Source organism: Copadichromis virginalis, linkage group LG15 (genome assembly GCF_057382275.1).
Source record: "Copadichromis virginalis isolate Kocher_CV1m ecotype Utaka linkage group LG15, C_Virginalis_male_GT1.1, whole genome shotgun sequence".
In the NCBI taxonomy this organism is placed as follows: Eukaryota; Metazoa; Chordata; class Actinopteri; order Cichliformes; family Cichlidae; genus Copadichromis; species Copadichromis virginalis.
Genome location: NC_140632.1, coordinates 1,160,709 through 1,179,517, shown reverse-complemented (window position 1 = coordinate 1,179,517; position 18,809 = coordinate 1,160,709). Strand labels below are relative to the sequence as shown.

Genomic DNA, 18,809 nt, shown 5'->3' with positions numbered 1-18,809 from the left:
ATCTTCTCGAGAGCAGTGATGTTTTGGGGCTGTCGCCGAGCAACACGGACTTTCAACTCCCGCCACAGATTTTCTATGGGGTTGAGGTCTGGAGACTGGCTAGGCCACTCCAGGACTTTCAAATGCTTCTTACGGAGCCACTCCTTTGTTGCCCGGGCGGTGTGTTTTGGATCATTGTCATGTTGGAAGACCCAGCCTCGTTTCATCTTCAAAGTTCTCACTGATGGAAGGAGGTTTTGGCTCAAAATCTCACGATACGTGGCCCCATTCATTCTGTCCTTAACACGGATCAGTCGTCCTGTCCCCTTGGCAGAAAAACAGCCCCATAGCATGATGTTTCCACCCCCATGCTTCACAGTAGGTATGGTGTTCTTGGGATGCAACTCAGTATTCTTCTTCCTCCAAACACGACGAGTTGAGTTTATACCAAAAAGTTCTACTTTGGTTTCATCTGACCACATGACATTCTCCCAATCCTCTGCTGTATCATCCATGTGCTCTCTGGCAAACTTCAGACGGGCCTGGACATGCACTGGCTTCAGCAGCGGAACACGTCTGGCACTGCGGGATTTGATTCCCTGCCGTTGTAGTGTGTTACTGATGGTGACCTTTGTTACTTTGGTCCCAGCTCTCTGCAGGTCATTCACCAGGTCCCCCCGTGTGGTTCTGGGATCTTTGCTCACCGTTCTCATGATCATTTTGACCCCGCGGGATGAGATCTTGCGTGGAGCCCCAGATCGAGGGAGATTATCAGTGGTGTTGTATGTCTTCCATTTTCTGATGATTGCTCCCACAGTTGATTTTTTCACACCAAGCTGCTTGCCTATTGTAGATTCACTCTACCCAGTCTGGTGCAGGTCTACAATACTTTTCCTGGTGTCCTTCGAAAGCTCTTTGGTCTTGGCCAAGGCGGAGTTTGGAGTCTGACTGTTTGAGGCTGTGGACAGGTGTCTTTTATACAGATGTTGAGTTCAAACAGGTGCCATTCATACAGGTAACGAGTGGGGGACAGAAAAGCTTCTTACAGAAGACGTTACAGGTCTGTGAGAGCCAGAGATTTTCCTTGTTTGAGGTGACCAAATACTTATTTTCCACCCTAATTTAGGAATAAATTCTTTACAAATCCTACCATGTGAATTCATGGATTTTTTTTCACATTCTGTCTCTCACAGTTGAAGTGTACCTCTGGTGCAAATTACTGACCTCTGTCATCATTTTAAGCGGGGGAACTTGCACAATCGGTGGCTGACTAAATACTTTTTTGCCCCACTGTATCTCTTGTACTTTATCAACGCAGTATCTAAAAACTTTGCACCGTAGTGGTTAAAATCTTATTCTAATAAGAGTTAAAAGTGCATTCGGTTATTAGGTTTATAGGATTATTGAATTATGGTTAACGGTTGGTAGAATTTTTTTTAAACATTATCTGCCAATTACATCTGCCACCCTTCTCCAAATCTGTGCCCCTACCTGGCCCCCCCAACAAAAATTTTCTAGACACGCCACTGTTTATCAGTACTGACTTCATCAGAATTGTGAACATCACAGCAGATGCCTTTGTGTGAAAGTAACTGAGAATACAACACAGAAAAACATGAAGGAGATTTTCCTGGTCTGGCTTTTTATAGCAGATAACCTTAAAAATATTCTACAATGTTCTGCATATAAAGCTTAAATTTCTTCAGTATTGAACAACAGAAAAAAATAGGCTTTCTTGTCCGAGGTCATTTAGGTGAAAAAAAGAAAAGAAAAAGACAGCAGCCGACAGCGCTGTAAACAACGGTAGACTGGTGGGTAATAAGCGAATGAATAATACAGAAAACAGAGATTGGAGACGGGAAACTGTTCTTGAAGTACAGAGAGAGAGAGAGAGAGAGCTAGCTGTGCATGAAGTGTGATTTTAATAGTCGTGGAAGCAAAACAGCAAAATTCATGACGACATTGATCAAATGTGAAGCGCAGTTTGCTGCTTCTTTTGCTGCTGGCTCTGTGAATTTTGGCTGGAGAGAGAAAAACCTGCAGCTCAGAATCAGCGCAAAAAGACGTAATCACAGCGAACAGTTGGTCGCACAGGTGCAACCAATTTTTTTTTTTTTTTTTTTTTTTTTTTTTTAAGTCGCACCACTGAAAAATTTGGTCGCACTCTAGAGCCCTGCTTGAGCAATTTAAATCTTTACTAAAGACACATTTCTATGCCCTGGCTTTTAACACACTATGACCCAAGCATTTTGGTCTTATTTGAATTAGTTTAGTTATTGTTTTAATTCTTTTACTGTCCTTTTATTGTTTTTTTTATTGTTATTATTGTATTACATTGTTGCTTTTTAATACCATTTTCATATTGTTAAGCACTTTGTGCAGCATCGGCTGTTTGAAATGTGCTAATAAATAAATTTGACCTTGACCTTATATCGGGATATGAGATTTGGTCATATCGCACAGCCCTATTATAATTATTTATAAAGTGTTTTTTACAAACTCTAACATTAGGTAACCGATGGATTTTCCAGTTTGAGTGCAGCTGGTCAAACAGCCAAAGAATATTCTCAGTTTCTTAAAACCATTTTGCAGCCAGTGACAGCACAAAAGTGAACACTTAAACTGACTTTTAGAGTCGTTGTTTTCCTTAGCGATTCAGTCACTAGTTAGCTAACATAAACTAATGTAATTCTATTAGCCTCAACCAACCACATGAGGTCACATTCCATACTGACGGAAGATGGCGCAAAACATAAGACTTTAAGCACTTGTACTTGTACTTATGTTAGTTTTTGAAAGCAAAGCTTAATGATGTAAATTAAGCTTTACGTGTAGAGTTTCAAGCCCCATTTGAGTAGCGTTTATGTAAAAATACAGTAGTCGTGTCCAAATTCATGGGCTGCATCCTCCCGAGGACCCGGCCTTCGCAGTCTACGTGGGCCAGGTCCTCAGAAGGTCGGGTAGGCCGGAAGTAAACAGCTGTGAAATTGGACGGTCTAGCCTTCTGAGTAGCGTCACCGCTGTCTCGGTGGAGTTTAATAAACTCGGCTGTCTGCTCCTTGCTATCTAAAATATAACAGGACACTGGCGTAAATTCTCGACCATCTCACACTTCTGTTTAATAAGTTTTCTGTTTGACGTTTAGTCAGCTGTGTGAAAACCAAGGAGGAACCCACCAGGGGGATTAATAAAGTTTTATTTTATCTAATCTAATAACTTTAATCTCAGCCAAACCGATTTACTCGCGAACAAATAAAACACTGAAAAAAGCCAGACAATAACATTTTTAGGTTGTCTAAGTGACTTATATATTACGTTTAACCTGAGTAGCGAAAGTCGGTGATCTGAAAATGATGTGCCGGGAGTTGTGTCGTTCTCAGCGGCTCTAGTGACCCTCAAGCTCTCGGCTAGCTATCGAGCTGGTGGGTAACAGACGTCTCCGAAAACGTCGGAGCACTTTTGCAAATATGCGATATCTTGATAACCTGAGCAGATATTTGAAGTTTACACACCCACATTCTCGCCTGAAAATATGTTAAAAGTTTATTTTGTGACCCAGAAAGATTAAAAAGAGTAATTTTAAAACTTAGTAGCGGCCGCCATTGCCGGAAACTGGAGTTTGGCTGGGCCGCGCTATGAATTCTGGGATATGGTGGGCCACGAAGGACACACCCAACCCATCCTTCAAATTCGAGGAAAAGGACGCATTTGCCGGCTGCATTCGGAGGAGTCTACGAATTTGGACAGCCTTCGGCACGTCGCTGTGACGTAATCGGTCTACAAATGCGGCCTCAGGAGGATGCAGCCCATGAATTTGGACACGACTGCTCCTTACCAACCACCAAGGAACGTATGAGCGCCAATCTCAAAGAAAACCGTTAGTAATACCTGTAAAAACTCTCAATGATGCAGTAGAAAAAAAACTGCGGTCGTATTATAAGCACATTTATCTTGGTAGCTACTGTAATTACATTCGTTTGTGTGACCCGCAAAGACCCGTATGGGCTCAAAATGTGGTCATAAATATTTTGTACTTGTAAATCGGTTTTGTACTTGTAAATCAGGATTTGTATGTGTAAAAAAATTTGTGCGTGCGTAAAAAAGATTTGTATGTGTAAAAAAAAAAAAAATTGTGTGTGCGTAAAAAAGATTTGTATGTGTAAAAAAGATTTGTGCGTGAGTATAAAAGATTTGCAGGGGTTCTTTTGGCTAAAAAAAAAAAAAAAAACCCCTGCAAGTTACAAGTACGAATTTTGACCCTATTTTTCTTCCTTTCATCTGATTGGTCAATGTCATGTCAATCACAAATGTAACAATCCAATCAGAGAACAGATGGGTTTGGCCGTCGGAAGGCCGCTTTTTTTGAACTGCAGGTCTTTGAAGGAAATAAATGCCCTTTTACATGCCAACCCAGCGTTTTCCTTCATCACCACAAAGGAAAACAGTCTGTGGTCGTCCGAGTTTGGTGATTTTTGTGTCACAGGTCTACGTGTTTAATATAGGGACTACCACAGCCTTTTCAACAGTGCTGCGGAACGCAGGGTGGGGGCGGGCAGTGTTTTGTAAATGACAGTCTTCATTACAAAGCTTTCTTCGTTATGAATTAGCATACATGTTTTTACATTTGAAGAACTAGCAAAAAAACCAAACTCTTGTAGAGGACATAAAGTCAGAGATAGAAACGACAAGGAGCAGGTGCATCTAGTACAGGTAGAGCTGCTGCAAAAACCCACAGAGCCCAGCAGCCAGCGCAACAAATTCTGGATCCTTTGCTTTTAGTTAGCAGTTAGCATTAGCAGCACATCCTGCTCTGATGTGAAAGGACTTTTATGCTGCGCACTGTGACTCACAGCAATGGTCCCAGGTCAGCCCTAACTTTGTGTTAAACTAATCCTAAAGTAATAACGGTATTTCTAACCACTGATATACCACAACTTTTTCCTTTCAACAGCTACTGAAAGTTAGGGGACCTAGCTGCTATTGGATATTTATATAGAGATCCTCCAGCTTCAAACTGTATTACCCTTCAAGGACCTGCAGTTCAAAAAAAAGCGCCCCTCCGACAGCCAAACCCATCTCTGCTCTCTGATTGGATTGTTACATTTGTGATTGACATGACATTGGCCAATCAGATGAAAGGAAGAAAAATAGGGTCAAAATTCGTACTTGTAACTTGCAGGGGTTTTTTTGACACACAAGTCCACACACAAATCTTTTTTACGCACGCACAAATTCTTTTTACACATACGAAACTGATTTACAAGTACAAAATATTTATGACTACATTTTGAGCCCGTAGACCCGCTCTGCAGAGAACTTCACAGGCTTACATTAAATTACTGGGTTGCAGTGATGATAAGTAAATGTGTCTAACAGTGGGGTCAAGTAAAGCCTCAACCGTCTAAATAGCAGGAACTTTTTCTTCTTTTTTTTCCACGACAAGATTAAACTTCGAAATTTTAAATATACTTTAATTATTTTAAATATTTTAAACGAGGCGAAAAACGGGACACATGTTATCACAGAAATGTTTGACATCATCTTGAAAATTAGCACTATTAGCACAACCCTATCGTTTAGTTATTGTCTTTTCTGACAGTCCAGTCTAGTGTCAGAAAACAACATTATTCCAAACCTTTCATGTTAAGAACTTATTTTAATGCTAACTAATTACCTATTATCACACGTTACTTCAATAACGCAAAAGCTAGCATCATATCAGGTACTAAGTTAATAGGCGAGGGCTCATTATGATGATTGTCCCTCAGTTTAAAAGCACACAGAATTATAGTAGCGAACCATGCAGGATTTAGTACATAACTTACCGTTTTTACACCTTGAAATCCTGCCGAGTGTTCTGGAAGTACCGTCGACGTTAGCTCCTTGAAGACCTGCCACCGTTAGCCTAGCCAAAAAGAAAAAAAAACGCCCGTAGCCCCAGCGGCGCTAAACTTCTCCTCACCTAAACTTTGCAGATTTAACCCAGTGAGCTAAATGTTAGTCCAGGCTCGGTGTTTTTATCGTTTCGTGTAATTTGTCTACCACTTTTAAAGACTGATTTTCGTGGTAACAAAATAATCGAACTCGACGACCGATTACCGTTAACACGTCCAACTCCCAACCACGCGCGTGCCCAAAGTCGTTTCCCTCCTCCCCACCTCCCACCCGGAACTGTTATTCGCGCTTTTTTTTCTTTTTCCTTTTTTGTCCCGTGCTCATATTAGTATATGGTGCAATATAAAATGAAATAAAATTCCACAATTAGATTTATTAGATTTTTTAAAATTAATTTGTTAATGACCCATCTGTCACGTTTTTTTAAAAGTTATCTGAAAAGCATTCAGTTAAAGTAGGAACACTCACTAGAGAGGTCACACTTCTCCCATAAATAAAAATAACAATATTTAAAATACAACTTTAATGTATACTTTCTAAACTATAAAACGTACCAAGAAATGAATTTTCTATGAATTAGTTGTGACTCATATTTGTCTTGAACCTGTCTTAAAGAATTCAAACTATTATATTCTCTTAGAAGAGTTAGAAGAGCACTTTACTCTCAGATTACTGTTTACCTGTTTGTTTGGGGGGGGGGTTGTTTTGGTTTTTTTTAAGTTACCAAAAGTAGAATCAGAGAAAGAGCCTAAACTATTTATTAGTTATGCTGCTGGTTTCCGTCCATAGAACTGGTTTTGGTTCCTTTCCTGTAAAGGCTGTTCTTCCTTGCTACTGTCACCAAGTTTTTGTTCATAGTGCATCAACATATCACAGGGTTCTCTTTGTAGGCTATTGTAAGGTTTTGCCATACAATATTTAAAAAACAGCTAAAAACTCATCTTTTTAAACTTGCCTTTGGTTGATTTATGTTTTTATGTTTTAGCTTTTCTGTGAAGCACTTTGTGATTTTTATCTTGAAAGGTGCTATACAAATAAAAATTTACTTACTTAATATTGTTCACTTGCCAATTGTTGTTGTTAACAGGTGCAAAAATAAAACAGGTTGTACCAATGCTGTAACCAAGCACTCTGACAGTATAAATAGTTTGGGTGAGGTTAGATATATATGAGGTGTGTATATATATATATATATAAGGAACAGACATGAGGTATTTGTTAGGGGTAAAACTGGCCAAAACACACAGAGCAGAAATACACCCACTTAGTTTTAGTTTAATTTTAATGGCAATAAATATTTATTTTGAAAGTAAAATATTTGCTTTAGCAACTTTTATATTTAAAAATATTAACGTATGCAGTTATTGTCTGTTTATCAATTAAAAAGACCATTTGAATCATCTTGCCAGCTGACCTGACCTTACAGTAAGAAATGCGCAGACCGCAAAATACCTTGTACTTTTTGAAAACTGCACATGCTCAGGAAACTATAATGTGTAAAAACAAAATCCTGCTATTTCCAATTGATATGAGCTGGAACTTTCCATAAGAAAAAAATATTTTCAAGAACTCACAATGAGAAAATAAGACAAAAATAGGGTGGTGAGAAATGCATTTTCTATGAATTAGCTGTGACTCATATTTGTCTTGAAGTAAATAAATGCCAAAAGAAAGAAAGCTTAATTATGTTTAAGAGCTCCTGTTTTTGCAGAAGTGGGTGGAGGAAAGAGGAAAGGTTGCCTCAGGAGTTATTTCACCAGAATCCTTCCTCCACACAAACAGGACAAAAGGAAATGTGCCACTCTATGCAGATAAAGTTCAAAAGCTACTAGCAGTATGAGTACTCATATTCGGACATAGACATTTGCAGAGCTAAGCACTGGTATGATTACAGAACTTCAGCATCATTAAATGTGAGCACGTGTTTTTATTTAACATCACACAGCTGCTCTCTTATCTTACAAAACCAGTGTAAGAACAGTAATAAAGGTACCACAGACCTTTAATAATGTGTGTGCAACCTGCCACACAGTTGTGTCATGTAATAAGAAGAGCAAGGATGCTAATGTTGCATTTTTCATGTAGCAGAGACTGTCATCTCAAAAGAGTAAAAGTGCTTATGATAACTGGGAAATCAGAGTGAACACCCCCTCCCTAACCAAAGTTTTTATTATAATTATATAAAAGATAAGGATATATGATAATTATGCTTTATTGCTCACAGCCATAGTATTTGTTTTTTTTAGTGCTGTATTCAAAGGGTACATTTTCTTGTGATTTGAGTAGTCATCCTGCAAGGGGCAGAATATTTAAATAAGTCACGCAAATGTGACGAAGAAAGTCTGTGGCACGAAATCTAATATCTAAAAAAATCATATCTTGCGCCTGTTGTGGCTGTGATAGTTGCTACAAGCAGTGTTGTCTTTAGAAGGGCGAGATGTCATCAGAACCAGTGCGTAATGGCCACATGGATGCATGGATGCTCAAAGCTGTAAGCAAAGTGTCAAAACTCTGGCTTCGTCCCAAAGCTCTTTTTTTTTTTTTTAGCAAACACGAAAGTAATTTTCATTTGAACATTTAATCCAACAACCAAATAAGTGTGTGCGGCTGTGCTCATGCATGAATGAGTTAGTCTGTAAGCACAGTTATAGGCCCATGTGGTTCTATCTGTTGACTATTCTTGACTTCACTATTGGTGTAGAACCTAACGAAACTGAGACATCTCCCTTTACAAAGTGTTCTACAAGTTCCTGACACACACACACACACACACACACACACACACACACACACACACACACACACACACACACACACACACACACACACACGTACATATATAATTTGCAGACCCAATATTACTCGCCCCATATGCATGACTCTTAACTGATGCCCATGACCTCTTAACTGTTTCTCACATCAAAGTCTGGGGTCCACTCTCTTACTGTCAGTCAAGTTCATGATCCTTCCTGAGGGAATGAGCTGAGCTGTACAATCACAATCTTTCCCTCTATAAAACATTATTGTTCCCATTACCTGTAAGTTAGTACAACTTTGTGTTCCAGTGGTCAGCTTGGTATTAAATGCAACAACTGCCTGGTAACAAGATAGTGATTTGAATCAAGTGTTGTGGAGCAGGGAAGCACCTAAAAACCTAAAACAAGAAGTCCCAGTGACTATACTAAAATTTTTAGTATATATGTCTCAAAAACCAGTAGACAGACTGGGGGAGCGTGAGAGAGAAACACCTATCCACCTTTAAAGGTTAGGAAAATGAGACAGAGTGGTTTGGTGGAAAGCTCTGTGTTTGGGTTCAATCGGAAATCGGAAGTACGTCACCAGTCAGCTTCCGTTGCCATTTTGACGAGAAGAGCCGAGCGCCTGGTGGGACTGCGTGTTTATCGTTCGTGGGTTTAATTTGAACGAAACAACCCGTCACAATGGCTATGCAAGCAGCAAAACGCGCTAATGTAAGTGTGAGAAAGTGGGACTGTGAATTTTGTGATAAATAGAGCTTCAGAAACATTAGCTCAGTTAGCTTCGAAGCTAGCCTTAGCTTGTGTTAGCGCACGGTTAGCCGCTTAGCACGTTAGCAAAATGAAAACAACAACATTGTATCGTAACATTTCTCGTTGGTGCTTTTTATGATGTTTATCTTGAGCACACGGTTAAAGTCGTCTTCTGTTTGAGATGATTGATGCTGTTCGGGCTTTGGTTAGTTTAAATGTCTGAGTTGTATACGTAAGGGCAGGAGAGGGTTGAAGGGGCTGGTGGGTAAAATAAAAGGAAGAAAATAAAACTGTTTACTACTGATTTAACTTAACTCCGGCAAGGTTTGAGTTAAATGTCTACAAGCTACGTTTCCGCGGTAGCTTTGTGTTGAATGCTCGTCAGTAGTCGTAACTTCAACAGTGTTTATTTATCCGAACTGTTTTATTGTTTTTTTGTGCTGCAGATCCGATTACCTCCTGAGGTGAACAGAATCCTGTATGTCAGGAATCTTCCTTATAAGATCACAGCAGAGGAAATGTATGATATCTTTGGGAAATATGGACCAATACGACAAATCAGAACGTAAGTGTTTCACTGTAGATTTTCAGAAATAGCAGTTGAAGTGCATGAAGTCATATTTTGGAGTTGGACTCCACGTTTATCTGTCTTTCTCTATCTTTGACCAATATCTTCAAATGTTATTCAAATCTCTCAATTATTTAAAGTGGACATAAAAGCACTACATCTTTCTGCTACTTTACTGTACATTAGCTAACTAGTCACAGAACTGATAACTCTGTAAAAAAACAGGTACATTGAAACTTAAAAGCAGTCTAAGGAGGTCACTTTTCTCCATGTTAAAAAACCAAGGACATACTGTCCACCACTGTAGGACTAAGCATTGTTAGCTAGCTCCAGGGTACCTTGGGTGAGCAGACAGAAGGGCTGGCAGAGCAGATGCCCCACAGGCTGCGGCAAGCACTGTTGTATGCAATAAAATAGTCTTTCTTTTCCCAAGCGTTTCCAACCAGGTTACACCATAATGAGTTACGACATGTGTATCAGATCTGAAACATAGCTAAGTTCCTTACTGATGCATGATCAGGAATCTTAGCATTCATTGGTGTGTTCACAATGAGAATAGACAGACCAAAAACAAAAAATGGCAGCCTCAGAGGAAGAGGTGCAAACAAATTATGCTATTTTGCTAAACAAATTGTCCTTCCTCATCTAATAGTTTTGTATTATGGCACATTATTTGTTCAAAGTCTGATCTAAATTTGAATTTGGTGGTAATTTTATTGCGTTAGAGCACTGACTGCAAGAAACCGCAAGCTATGACCATCACGACTGAATTTCTGAAGCATTTCCTCTAAACTTTGTATTAGCCCGGAGCTTCTAGCCAAGATAATAAGACTGGATTCAGAGATAAACAGTACAAAGTGGGGTAGATGGTGCATAAAAATCAATCTTCTAGCAAATGACATAATGACATTATGTGGAGGACTGCTATGAGAATGGATCCCTGATGTCCTTTGATGACCTGAGGAAGAAGAATCTGTCCTGAAGAAACTTTGTTTTATATCTCCAGTTAAGATCTTTTCTTAAAGCCACTTGGTTAAAAACTGCTCCATGAAGGAAACTCGCCTGGTCTTATTTCAAAAGTGTATTCTGTCTTAATGTGTGCTGTTCCAGAACCGGGGTCACAGGTCAAGGGAGATGTGGGGCTGTGATTTGCATGTAACAAGTGATGCAAAACGAGGGTCGTAATTATGTCAGAAATGTTTAAGTGCAACCATTAATTGCAGATACAGACTGACCCATTATGACTTTCTCCATCAAACGTACAATTCGGCAAAAAATTTGCATAAATATAAACCAGCGTTATGTAGGCTGTGCTTTAGATGTAGCCTTGAGGAGGGTTCATTACTGCACAGTACGTGGTTTTGCACAAAGGTACATTCTGGCATAACTTTTCCAACATTATGTCAAAACCTTTAGTTCCTCAAATTAGATCCTCAAATATGTTTATTAAGAAACTTTACAAATGTTGTAACAAAAACAAAACCACTCTGCATAGAATCCTATACAAAGGTTGATAGAATACATAAACTTATAGTTATCAGAGTCAAGCATTGACTTCTCTTGTTTTTGCTGCTTCTTCAACTTGAAAATCTTGCAAAAAAGGACAAAGAAATACTTCTTTCACATTATCTCATTGAGTGCATCACTTCAAAGTTGAAGTGAGAAAAAGCAAAGCCAAAATGTAATGGATGGAGATTCCCCCCCCCCCCCCCCCCCCCCCCCCCCCTCACTGTGGACAGTATCCGGATGGATAACTAGCTGAAAACTAATGCTTTAAATGGTAAATGGCCTGTATTTGTATAGCGCTTTACTTAGTCCCCATGAACCCCAAAACGATTTACCCATTCACACACTGGTGATGGCAGCTACATTGTAGCCACAGCTGCCCTGGGGCGCACTGACAGAGGCTTTAAACACCTGTTTGATAGTTGACATGACAGTTTTTTAAAAGTAGGGCTCCATGTTTTAAATTAGTCTTAATAAATGTAGTTTTAGGTGTTTGTACTGGGTGAAGATTGCTCGAGGTTTGAATTTGATCCACAAATGTCGCTAACAAAGCCACTATCCCCAATCAGGGGATAAACAGGTGAGATATTTAGCAAATGTAGCACGCTTTCTTAAAGTTGTGTTTTCAGCATGCAGGCAGTGGGCAAATTTAAGCGAATGTTCCAGTAAAATCTCCACAAAAAGTCACAAACAGTGTAAATCCAAAGCTAGCCGGACCATAACCTCAAACAAGTAAATAATGGCTAAAATCACAGTGTTTTTAAATTCACTCAGTCTAAGGTTAGTGACGATGAGGGTGCTAAAAGTTCCACTGCTGATGAGAAGAAAGATGGTCCTGACCAGAGCTCTGACTCTGCCAGCGTTCTTCAAGAACATAAAATCCAACAGACCTGTGTGGACTCTTATTTGCCTTTATACAGACTAGTCCATGTGATTGTTCAGTGCAATGGCACCAGCTGCACATGCACGGTCCCAGAACTATAAGGTTACTATACTGGCATGTCCCAAAGGTCGTGTATTCCCTGCATTGCAGTGAGAGAGCTCCTGGATGTCCTGGCCAGTAAAGTAATAATTTTTTAAAAAGTCCACTTTATTCAGCTCAGAGGAGGTCTAACATTTAATTAAAAAAAACACCCCGCTGTCATGTGTATACAATAATAACACAGGAAATAAGAGAGGGCTAAGAAAACAGGAAAATGCCCCACTGTCACCCACCATCAGTAGGTCTGGTAATGATTTCCTGTGTCTGATGTTTTTCGTAGAGGGAACACGCCTGAAACAAGAGGAACCGCTTATGTCGTATATGAAGACATCTTTGATGCCAAGAACGCCTGTGACCACCTGTCAGGCTTCAATGTCTGCAATCGTTACCTCGTGGTCCTCTACTACAATGCAAACAGAGTACGTATGAGCATTACATCACTGCAGGCACAAAGGTCTTTTGGACCACATGGTTCTTGGAGGTCCCTGAAAGTAACTCTGTTCCTCCAAGCTACATAGATAGCTTCAGGGCTTCTCAATGTTTGCGTTTGAGCTGACAGTATAACTGCTAACATGACCTAACAGCCAGCTGGTGAATGACACAGCAAAACATGTCATTGCTGTGTCATTGCTTTCCTGATGATAGCAGAGCTCGAGTCTTTGGCCAGCACGCGAGGAACAGGGTAGCTGTAGCACCACCCCCTCCGTCACTTAAATGCTTTTATGCTACATTGAGAAGAAACAGAGGGTGTAAATACAGCCGGTATGGCTTTTTTAAAAACTTTGTTGTAATCCTTTGTTTTCAGTCTTCACTTTTTCAGTGTTTAGATGCCAAAGGCAGAAAATCACGTGTAATTGTGCTTTAATGAATCAGCATTTTGTTGTATTTCCTCAGCTACTTCTAAACATGTATAAAGACTTAAAGTTCCCCAAACTATCCCTGCAGTGCCGACACACAAATGAGGACAAAGTGCTCTCACAGAACAGGGCTTAGTCTGTGCTTTAATATTAAATAATATATAGTTTTGCATTTCTATAAAATGAACAGAATATTCATGTACTTTTTTTTAATCAACTCTTTTCGCAGGCTTTCCAGAAAATGGACACAAAAAAGAAAGAAGAACAGCTGAAGTTGCTAAAAGAGAAATACGGCATCAACACAGACCCTCCAAAGTAGTCTTCATAAAGCATTTCTTTTCAGTTCTAGATGTGACATGTTGCTCTGTTTGGACTGGTTTGTTCTAGTACAGTTGTTGCTTATACATCCTTATTTTGGTTTTCTGATTTTCATGATCAAATCTGTATGAACCTGGTTACACCGTCAGTATTTGAGTTCAGACCAGGGCAAAATCTGCTTGTCAGTTTAACTTTAAATTTTTGTTGTGTTCCTGTCAAAGCGAGACAACCTCTTTAGCAGGAGACACGTCCTAGTTTTCACCCAGGGCAACATGTTAAAGTCTGCTAGAGCACATTGCTTTTCTCTCCATACTTTTAATTTAAAGCTGACCATGGATTTTCATTTCTATAAAATAAATCTTTTTTTCTAAAAGCTGCCATCTCCTTGTGTTTTTAACATACTGTAGATGTAATTTAGTGGAAATGCTGTCCTCTGCGTGAACCCATTTAGATCAATAGACTGTGCATTTTCCACATTTGCACAAGGGTTAGGGGTCGGCCGATTCTTAGTTTGCCTCAGGTTTTAAATGGCTTGTGATGCATCCCTGGGGTTTCAGTGGGATGATGAGTGTGGAGACGAGAGCCGCATGGTGACCTCTGTGCAGTCAGTGGTGTGCAGAGTCATGGGTAAACACCACAGGCTTTCTCAGTCACTTCCTCTGAACAGTGTTTGCATTCCAAAGTATTACCAGGAAAATGCAGGATTTCCAGAGGAAGAAAAGACGATCACAATTTTAATATTAACATTAAATCATTCCTTAATAGTGACACCTAGTGGTTGTACAAGGACATTTCAGATGATTTTATTAGCTGCGTCATTACAAGGTTTTCTATGGCCTTTTAGTAAATTAGGGCATTATTTTTATGTATACCAGTAAATCTGAAATAAGGACCCACATTTGAATTTTACATCAAGTACCTGTTAGAGCTGACAGATGTGTGGCTGAAGATCACAGCAAGGAGTGCAAATCCAAAACAATTCCAACAGTACTTGTTTTTTATTGCTTGACAGTAGGACGTACTGTAATTATCTAATAATAACTACCAGCTCAACACTTACAGGAACCGGATTAATCGCTTTTCCTTAATTATGCTTAACTGGACTGTTAAGTACAGTAAACAAGACTAAACACATCACTTCTGACATTCAGTGGATTGATAACATCTTGTTTTGGACTTCTTTAAGTTGCTTGAAGACGTTTCACCTTCATCGGAGAAGCTTCTTCAGTTCTAAGGTCACATGGTGGAGAGTCCCAGATATAAACCTAGTGGGAGTTTCCCCCCACAGAGGGACAAAAGGACCCCTGATGATCCTCTAATCGCCTGAGCCAAGGTGTGAAACTGGGTGTGGGTCCCAATCAGCCAGAGTTTCGGGTGTGTTCATTGTGAAACCTGGCCCCACCTTATCATGTGATTTCCTGAGGTCAGATGGCCCAGGATGTGAGTGGGCGTTAAGGCATCTGGGAAGGATCTCAGAACTGGATTATAGATGGCAGAGAGTTGGTGTCGTAAACCCCGCCTCTGTTCAAAGATGGTCGCTCACAGTTGACATAGATGCTTCTTTCACTCCTCTTTCAAACCATCTGTCCTCTCTGTCCAAAATGTGAACATTGGCATCCTCGAAAGAGTGACCTTTGACCTTTAGATGCAGATGGACTGCTGAGTCTTGTCCTGTGGAGGTGTGGAGGTCATTGCAAGCTCCTTTGACTACGATGACCTGGATGACAGAACCTTCACAGAAACATCTTGTTTTATTGCCGTGGTTCTTTAGAAGCGAACGATCCCAGTCTCGGAGGACTCACAAATGTAAAGTGGAATCTTTAATGTACACTTTATATATTTCCTTTGTAAAAGCATGGACGGAAGGGTATGCTAGGCTTTGGCCCACATCTGTCTAAAACTGTATGTAACCATGAATAACGTGTTTGGGAAACTACCTGCACAGCAGGCAGCACTGTTAGTTCTCTCAGCCTCAGAGCAGCGTTTCTAATTTTGATTGAAGCTGTCAGAGAAAACTGCAGCTTTGAGCAGCCATGATATTAGTTTACAGAGGCTGTTAGAATTATATGTCTAACATTAACATGTTGGTGACACAATAATTTCATTCTAACGGCACTGACGTATTCATAGGGTTAATCTTTGAGACAAAATATCACGAGGTCGTCATGATTTTGCAAATATTCCACCTGGTAGTGCAGTTTGCACAAATTGTTTTAAAAATGCACTCACACTACAAACATTACTGACGAGTCAAGATCTGCACAAAGTGACAGAAACACTGAAGCAGCTGCACATTTTATTCTTATTGTCATGTTTGTCCTGTTTGTCAGGTGACAGCAGAACCAACACAAAGCTCAGAGAGCAATGGTGACTCAAGATCACAGGTGAAACTGGATGATGACCTGGTGGTTTGTGACTGTATTTGAAGCACATGTGTGACTGCATGTATGTGGAGTGTCTCACTGTCATTCATCAGGTGACAGAGGCAGCTCTGCCATGTTGTAGCTCAGAGGTGAAGAGGCAAGGTCACAGGTGACTGACTGATGATTTGATGCTATAGATTAACTTGTAATATATTTTTATTATCATGACAATTGTTAGGCTGCTGATGTAAATTGATTCATTAGTGTTTATTTTACAAAGAATCTGAATTGACATGTCTCACTGTTTATATGGCACAAAGCCATGTGTTATTTTATCAGGTGGCAATATGTCCTAGTGCAGTCAGAGGGGAGGAGCCAGGGCCAAAGGTGAGGCACATCAAGCACAGAATAATACTTTTAATCTGAGGATAAAACGCAGGTACTGAGGCTGAAAGAAGCTTCAGTGCTCTCAGAAGACTAAAAACATGGCTAAGGTCAACAATGACTCAAATGAGATTAAACAATGCTGCTGTATGTCCACCAGGACAGACTGGACAGTATAGATGTAAAACAAACATGCCAGCAGTTTATCTCAGTTAGTGAGAGGAGCAGGCCTGTGTTTGGCTGCTTCACATAGTGGACATTGAGTTGTTGTGTGGGGCATGTAGTCCATGTCTGTTGCTGTAACCGTAGTTCATGTTTAGAATAAAAAGCTCACTGACTTGATCGGGGCAACAGTGCCTAAACTGTTGCATAATGTTGCTGAGAGATCTTTGACTCTGAGGTCATCTTAGACGAGTAGTTTTATGGACAAAACCCAGCAGGTCACTCAGTGTTCCCTTAGTGCCAAAATATAACAGATGTTGGTGTAGTATAACTGAAGTAATGTTGTTAAGTCCTTAAAGTCATATTCTTTTATTGTCATGACTGTATTTGAAGCCATTTTTATTTTTGTATGATACCTGATTTATATGGAATATGGCTGAAGTAAACTAAAGCCTGAAATACTTAGTCAGTCATTTGTTTAATAGTAATTTAACATTATATAATTCACATATAAAACTATGAATTGTAATTTTAAATGGTTTAAAAGCAGGTAGAATAGCACATGTAGGCAAGTATACTTCTCCTTTTTTATCAAGAAGCAAAGACAAAAAGGACAAAAAAAGAAACAGGGCAGGTTCAGTGGTCGGATCGTCCGTCCCCACCGACGCCAAAACCAAATCTACGCCCTTGTGTAAAAGTATAGAATGGAAGTTGAAATGTAGTGAAACAGGAAATAATTGGGATTGAATTGGAAATAATTAATGTCGGCTAAAACCTACCAACCTACCTTGAGTGTAGCTGTGAGGAAATGTACTTGATTTTACACATTTGTGTTCAATGGAACGTTTTCACTCTTTGTTTTTGTGTAGTTTATTTTGGGTAATTCCGTCACCATTTGTGTGAGCGAATACGCTCACGTTTTATTATTTTTATTTTTTATTATTTTTATTTATTATTATTATTATTATTATTTATTATTATTATTATTTATTTTATTATTTTATTATTAATATTATTCTATTATTATTATTATTATTATTTATTATTTATTTTATTATTTATTATTTATTTTATTATTTTTATTATTTTATTATTTGTTCGTAGGGTTTTTTTTCTTGTTGACGACCTTCCAGCTGTTTCTGCTGAACATCTGCCTACGAACAGAAAACTTGATCAATGTGGCCAGTTTGCTTAAGCCAACAGATGTGTATCGCAGTGTGTAGGAGAACCCACACATACACTGTGATAAATGAACATTTTGAGTACACGGTCGTGTTTCTTGGGCCAAGAGTCCTGAGTGCTGTTTAAAACTCTCAGTTAGCACCAAGTGATTGCAGAGACCGAATAACCACATCAGTGTTCTTTTTAAATTATTGGTTGTATGAAAAGTGCTGAAACATCTTATTTAATAGTTGTTATTTCTATAGTATTGATTTAGTTTGGCTTAATATGTAAACCCTTAATGATGGTGTGACTTGAGCGGTCGAATAGCAGCACGATACAAAGGCTGCCTACTAACGACATTGTTTTGTTTTGTCAGTGTCGGTGCTCCTTACTGTCTTCCTTCCCATAGAAACAGTAAGAAAGTATGATATGTTTTATAGGACTGTGAAAATGTTCTCTGTCATCACGGCTGCACGACGTGTAATTCATCTGAAATAAGTAGAATAATGGAAAAAGAGAACAAGTAACCAAAGAGGAGACGGTAGGAGTATTAGTTAAACTATTAAAAGTGATGAAAATAAAGCTTAGACAGGTGAAAACTAAAAAGTTTAATAACAATCACTGAGAAAAGCTTTAAGAGAAACATTAGCTCATTTTGAATTTGAATGTTTTTTGCAGATTGGTGAACCTCTGCCGACACTTCTGAGAAACGCTGCCTGCGTCAGTCATGTGACAAAGTTCACCACATTATTTGCAAAATGTTATATTTTTCAGTTCCACTTAAAGAGCTAATATTTTGAATGAAATAGTAAAATGTCTCAGTTTAAACCTTTGGTATGTTTTCTATGTTCCACTGAGAATAAAAAATCTTAGCATTGTGTATTTGAAATTGGGTTTGTAATAATTATTACTTTAAGGTAATTGAGAAATAAATGTATTAGCCAGAAGAACAGCTAATGCTAATATGTGTCCAATCGTATCAGTGACACCTTTTTGTCTCGCTAGCTCTAAGCTTAAACAACGACATCAGCATAGGTAACTATGAGGGGCCACATGAGACCGAAGGTTGGGGACCACGAGCGTGCCTCCATGATTGACCTTTAAGTAACTGAGCAGACAACA

At 39.2% G+C, this 18,809-nt stretch overlaps 2 protein-coding genes across 5 annotated transcripts in view; one reads left to right on the top strand and one right to left on the bottom strand.

Moving 5' to 3' along the window:
- tdrd6a (tudor domain containing 6a) overlaps nucleotides 1-6,138 on the bottom strand; it is a 28,852-nt gene extending 22,714 nt beyond the window's left edge. For all 4 annotated transcript variants that reach the window (XM_085431285.1, XM_085431286.1, XM_085431287.1 and 1 more), the window contains exon 1: nucleotides 5,805-6,138. The gene's annotated coding sequence lies outside the window, so the exon portion shown is untranslated. The remainder of the gene's footprint in view (nucleotides 1-5,804) is intronic.
- A 3,064-nt stretch (nucleotides 6,139-9,202) lies between these two features.
- On the top strand, nucleotides 9,203-13,987 carry sf3b6 (splicing factor 3b, subunit 6). Its single transcript, XM_085431284.1, has 4 exons — nucleotides 9,203-9,344; nucleotides 9,830-9,948; nucleotides 12,720-12,858; nucleotides 13,526-13,987. Exons 1-4 carry the CDS (start codon nucleotides 9,315-9,317, stop codon nucleotides 13,613-13,615), a joined length of 378 nt encoding a protein of 125 aa, XP_085287410.1. The 5' UTR covers nucleotides 9,203-9,314; the 3' UTR covers nucleotides 13,616-13,987.
- The last annotated feature ends 4,822 nt before the right edge of the window (nucleotides 13,988-18,809 follow it).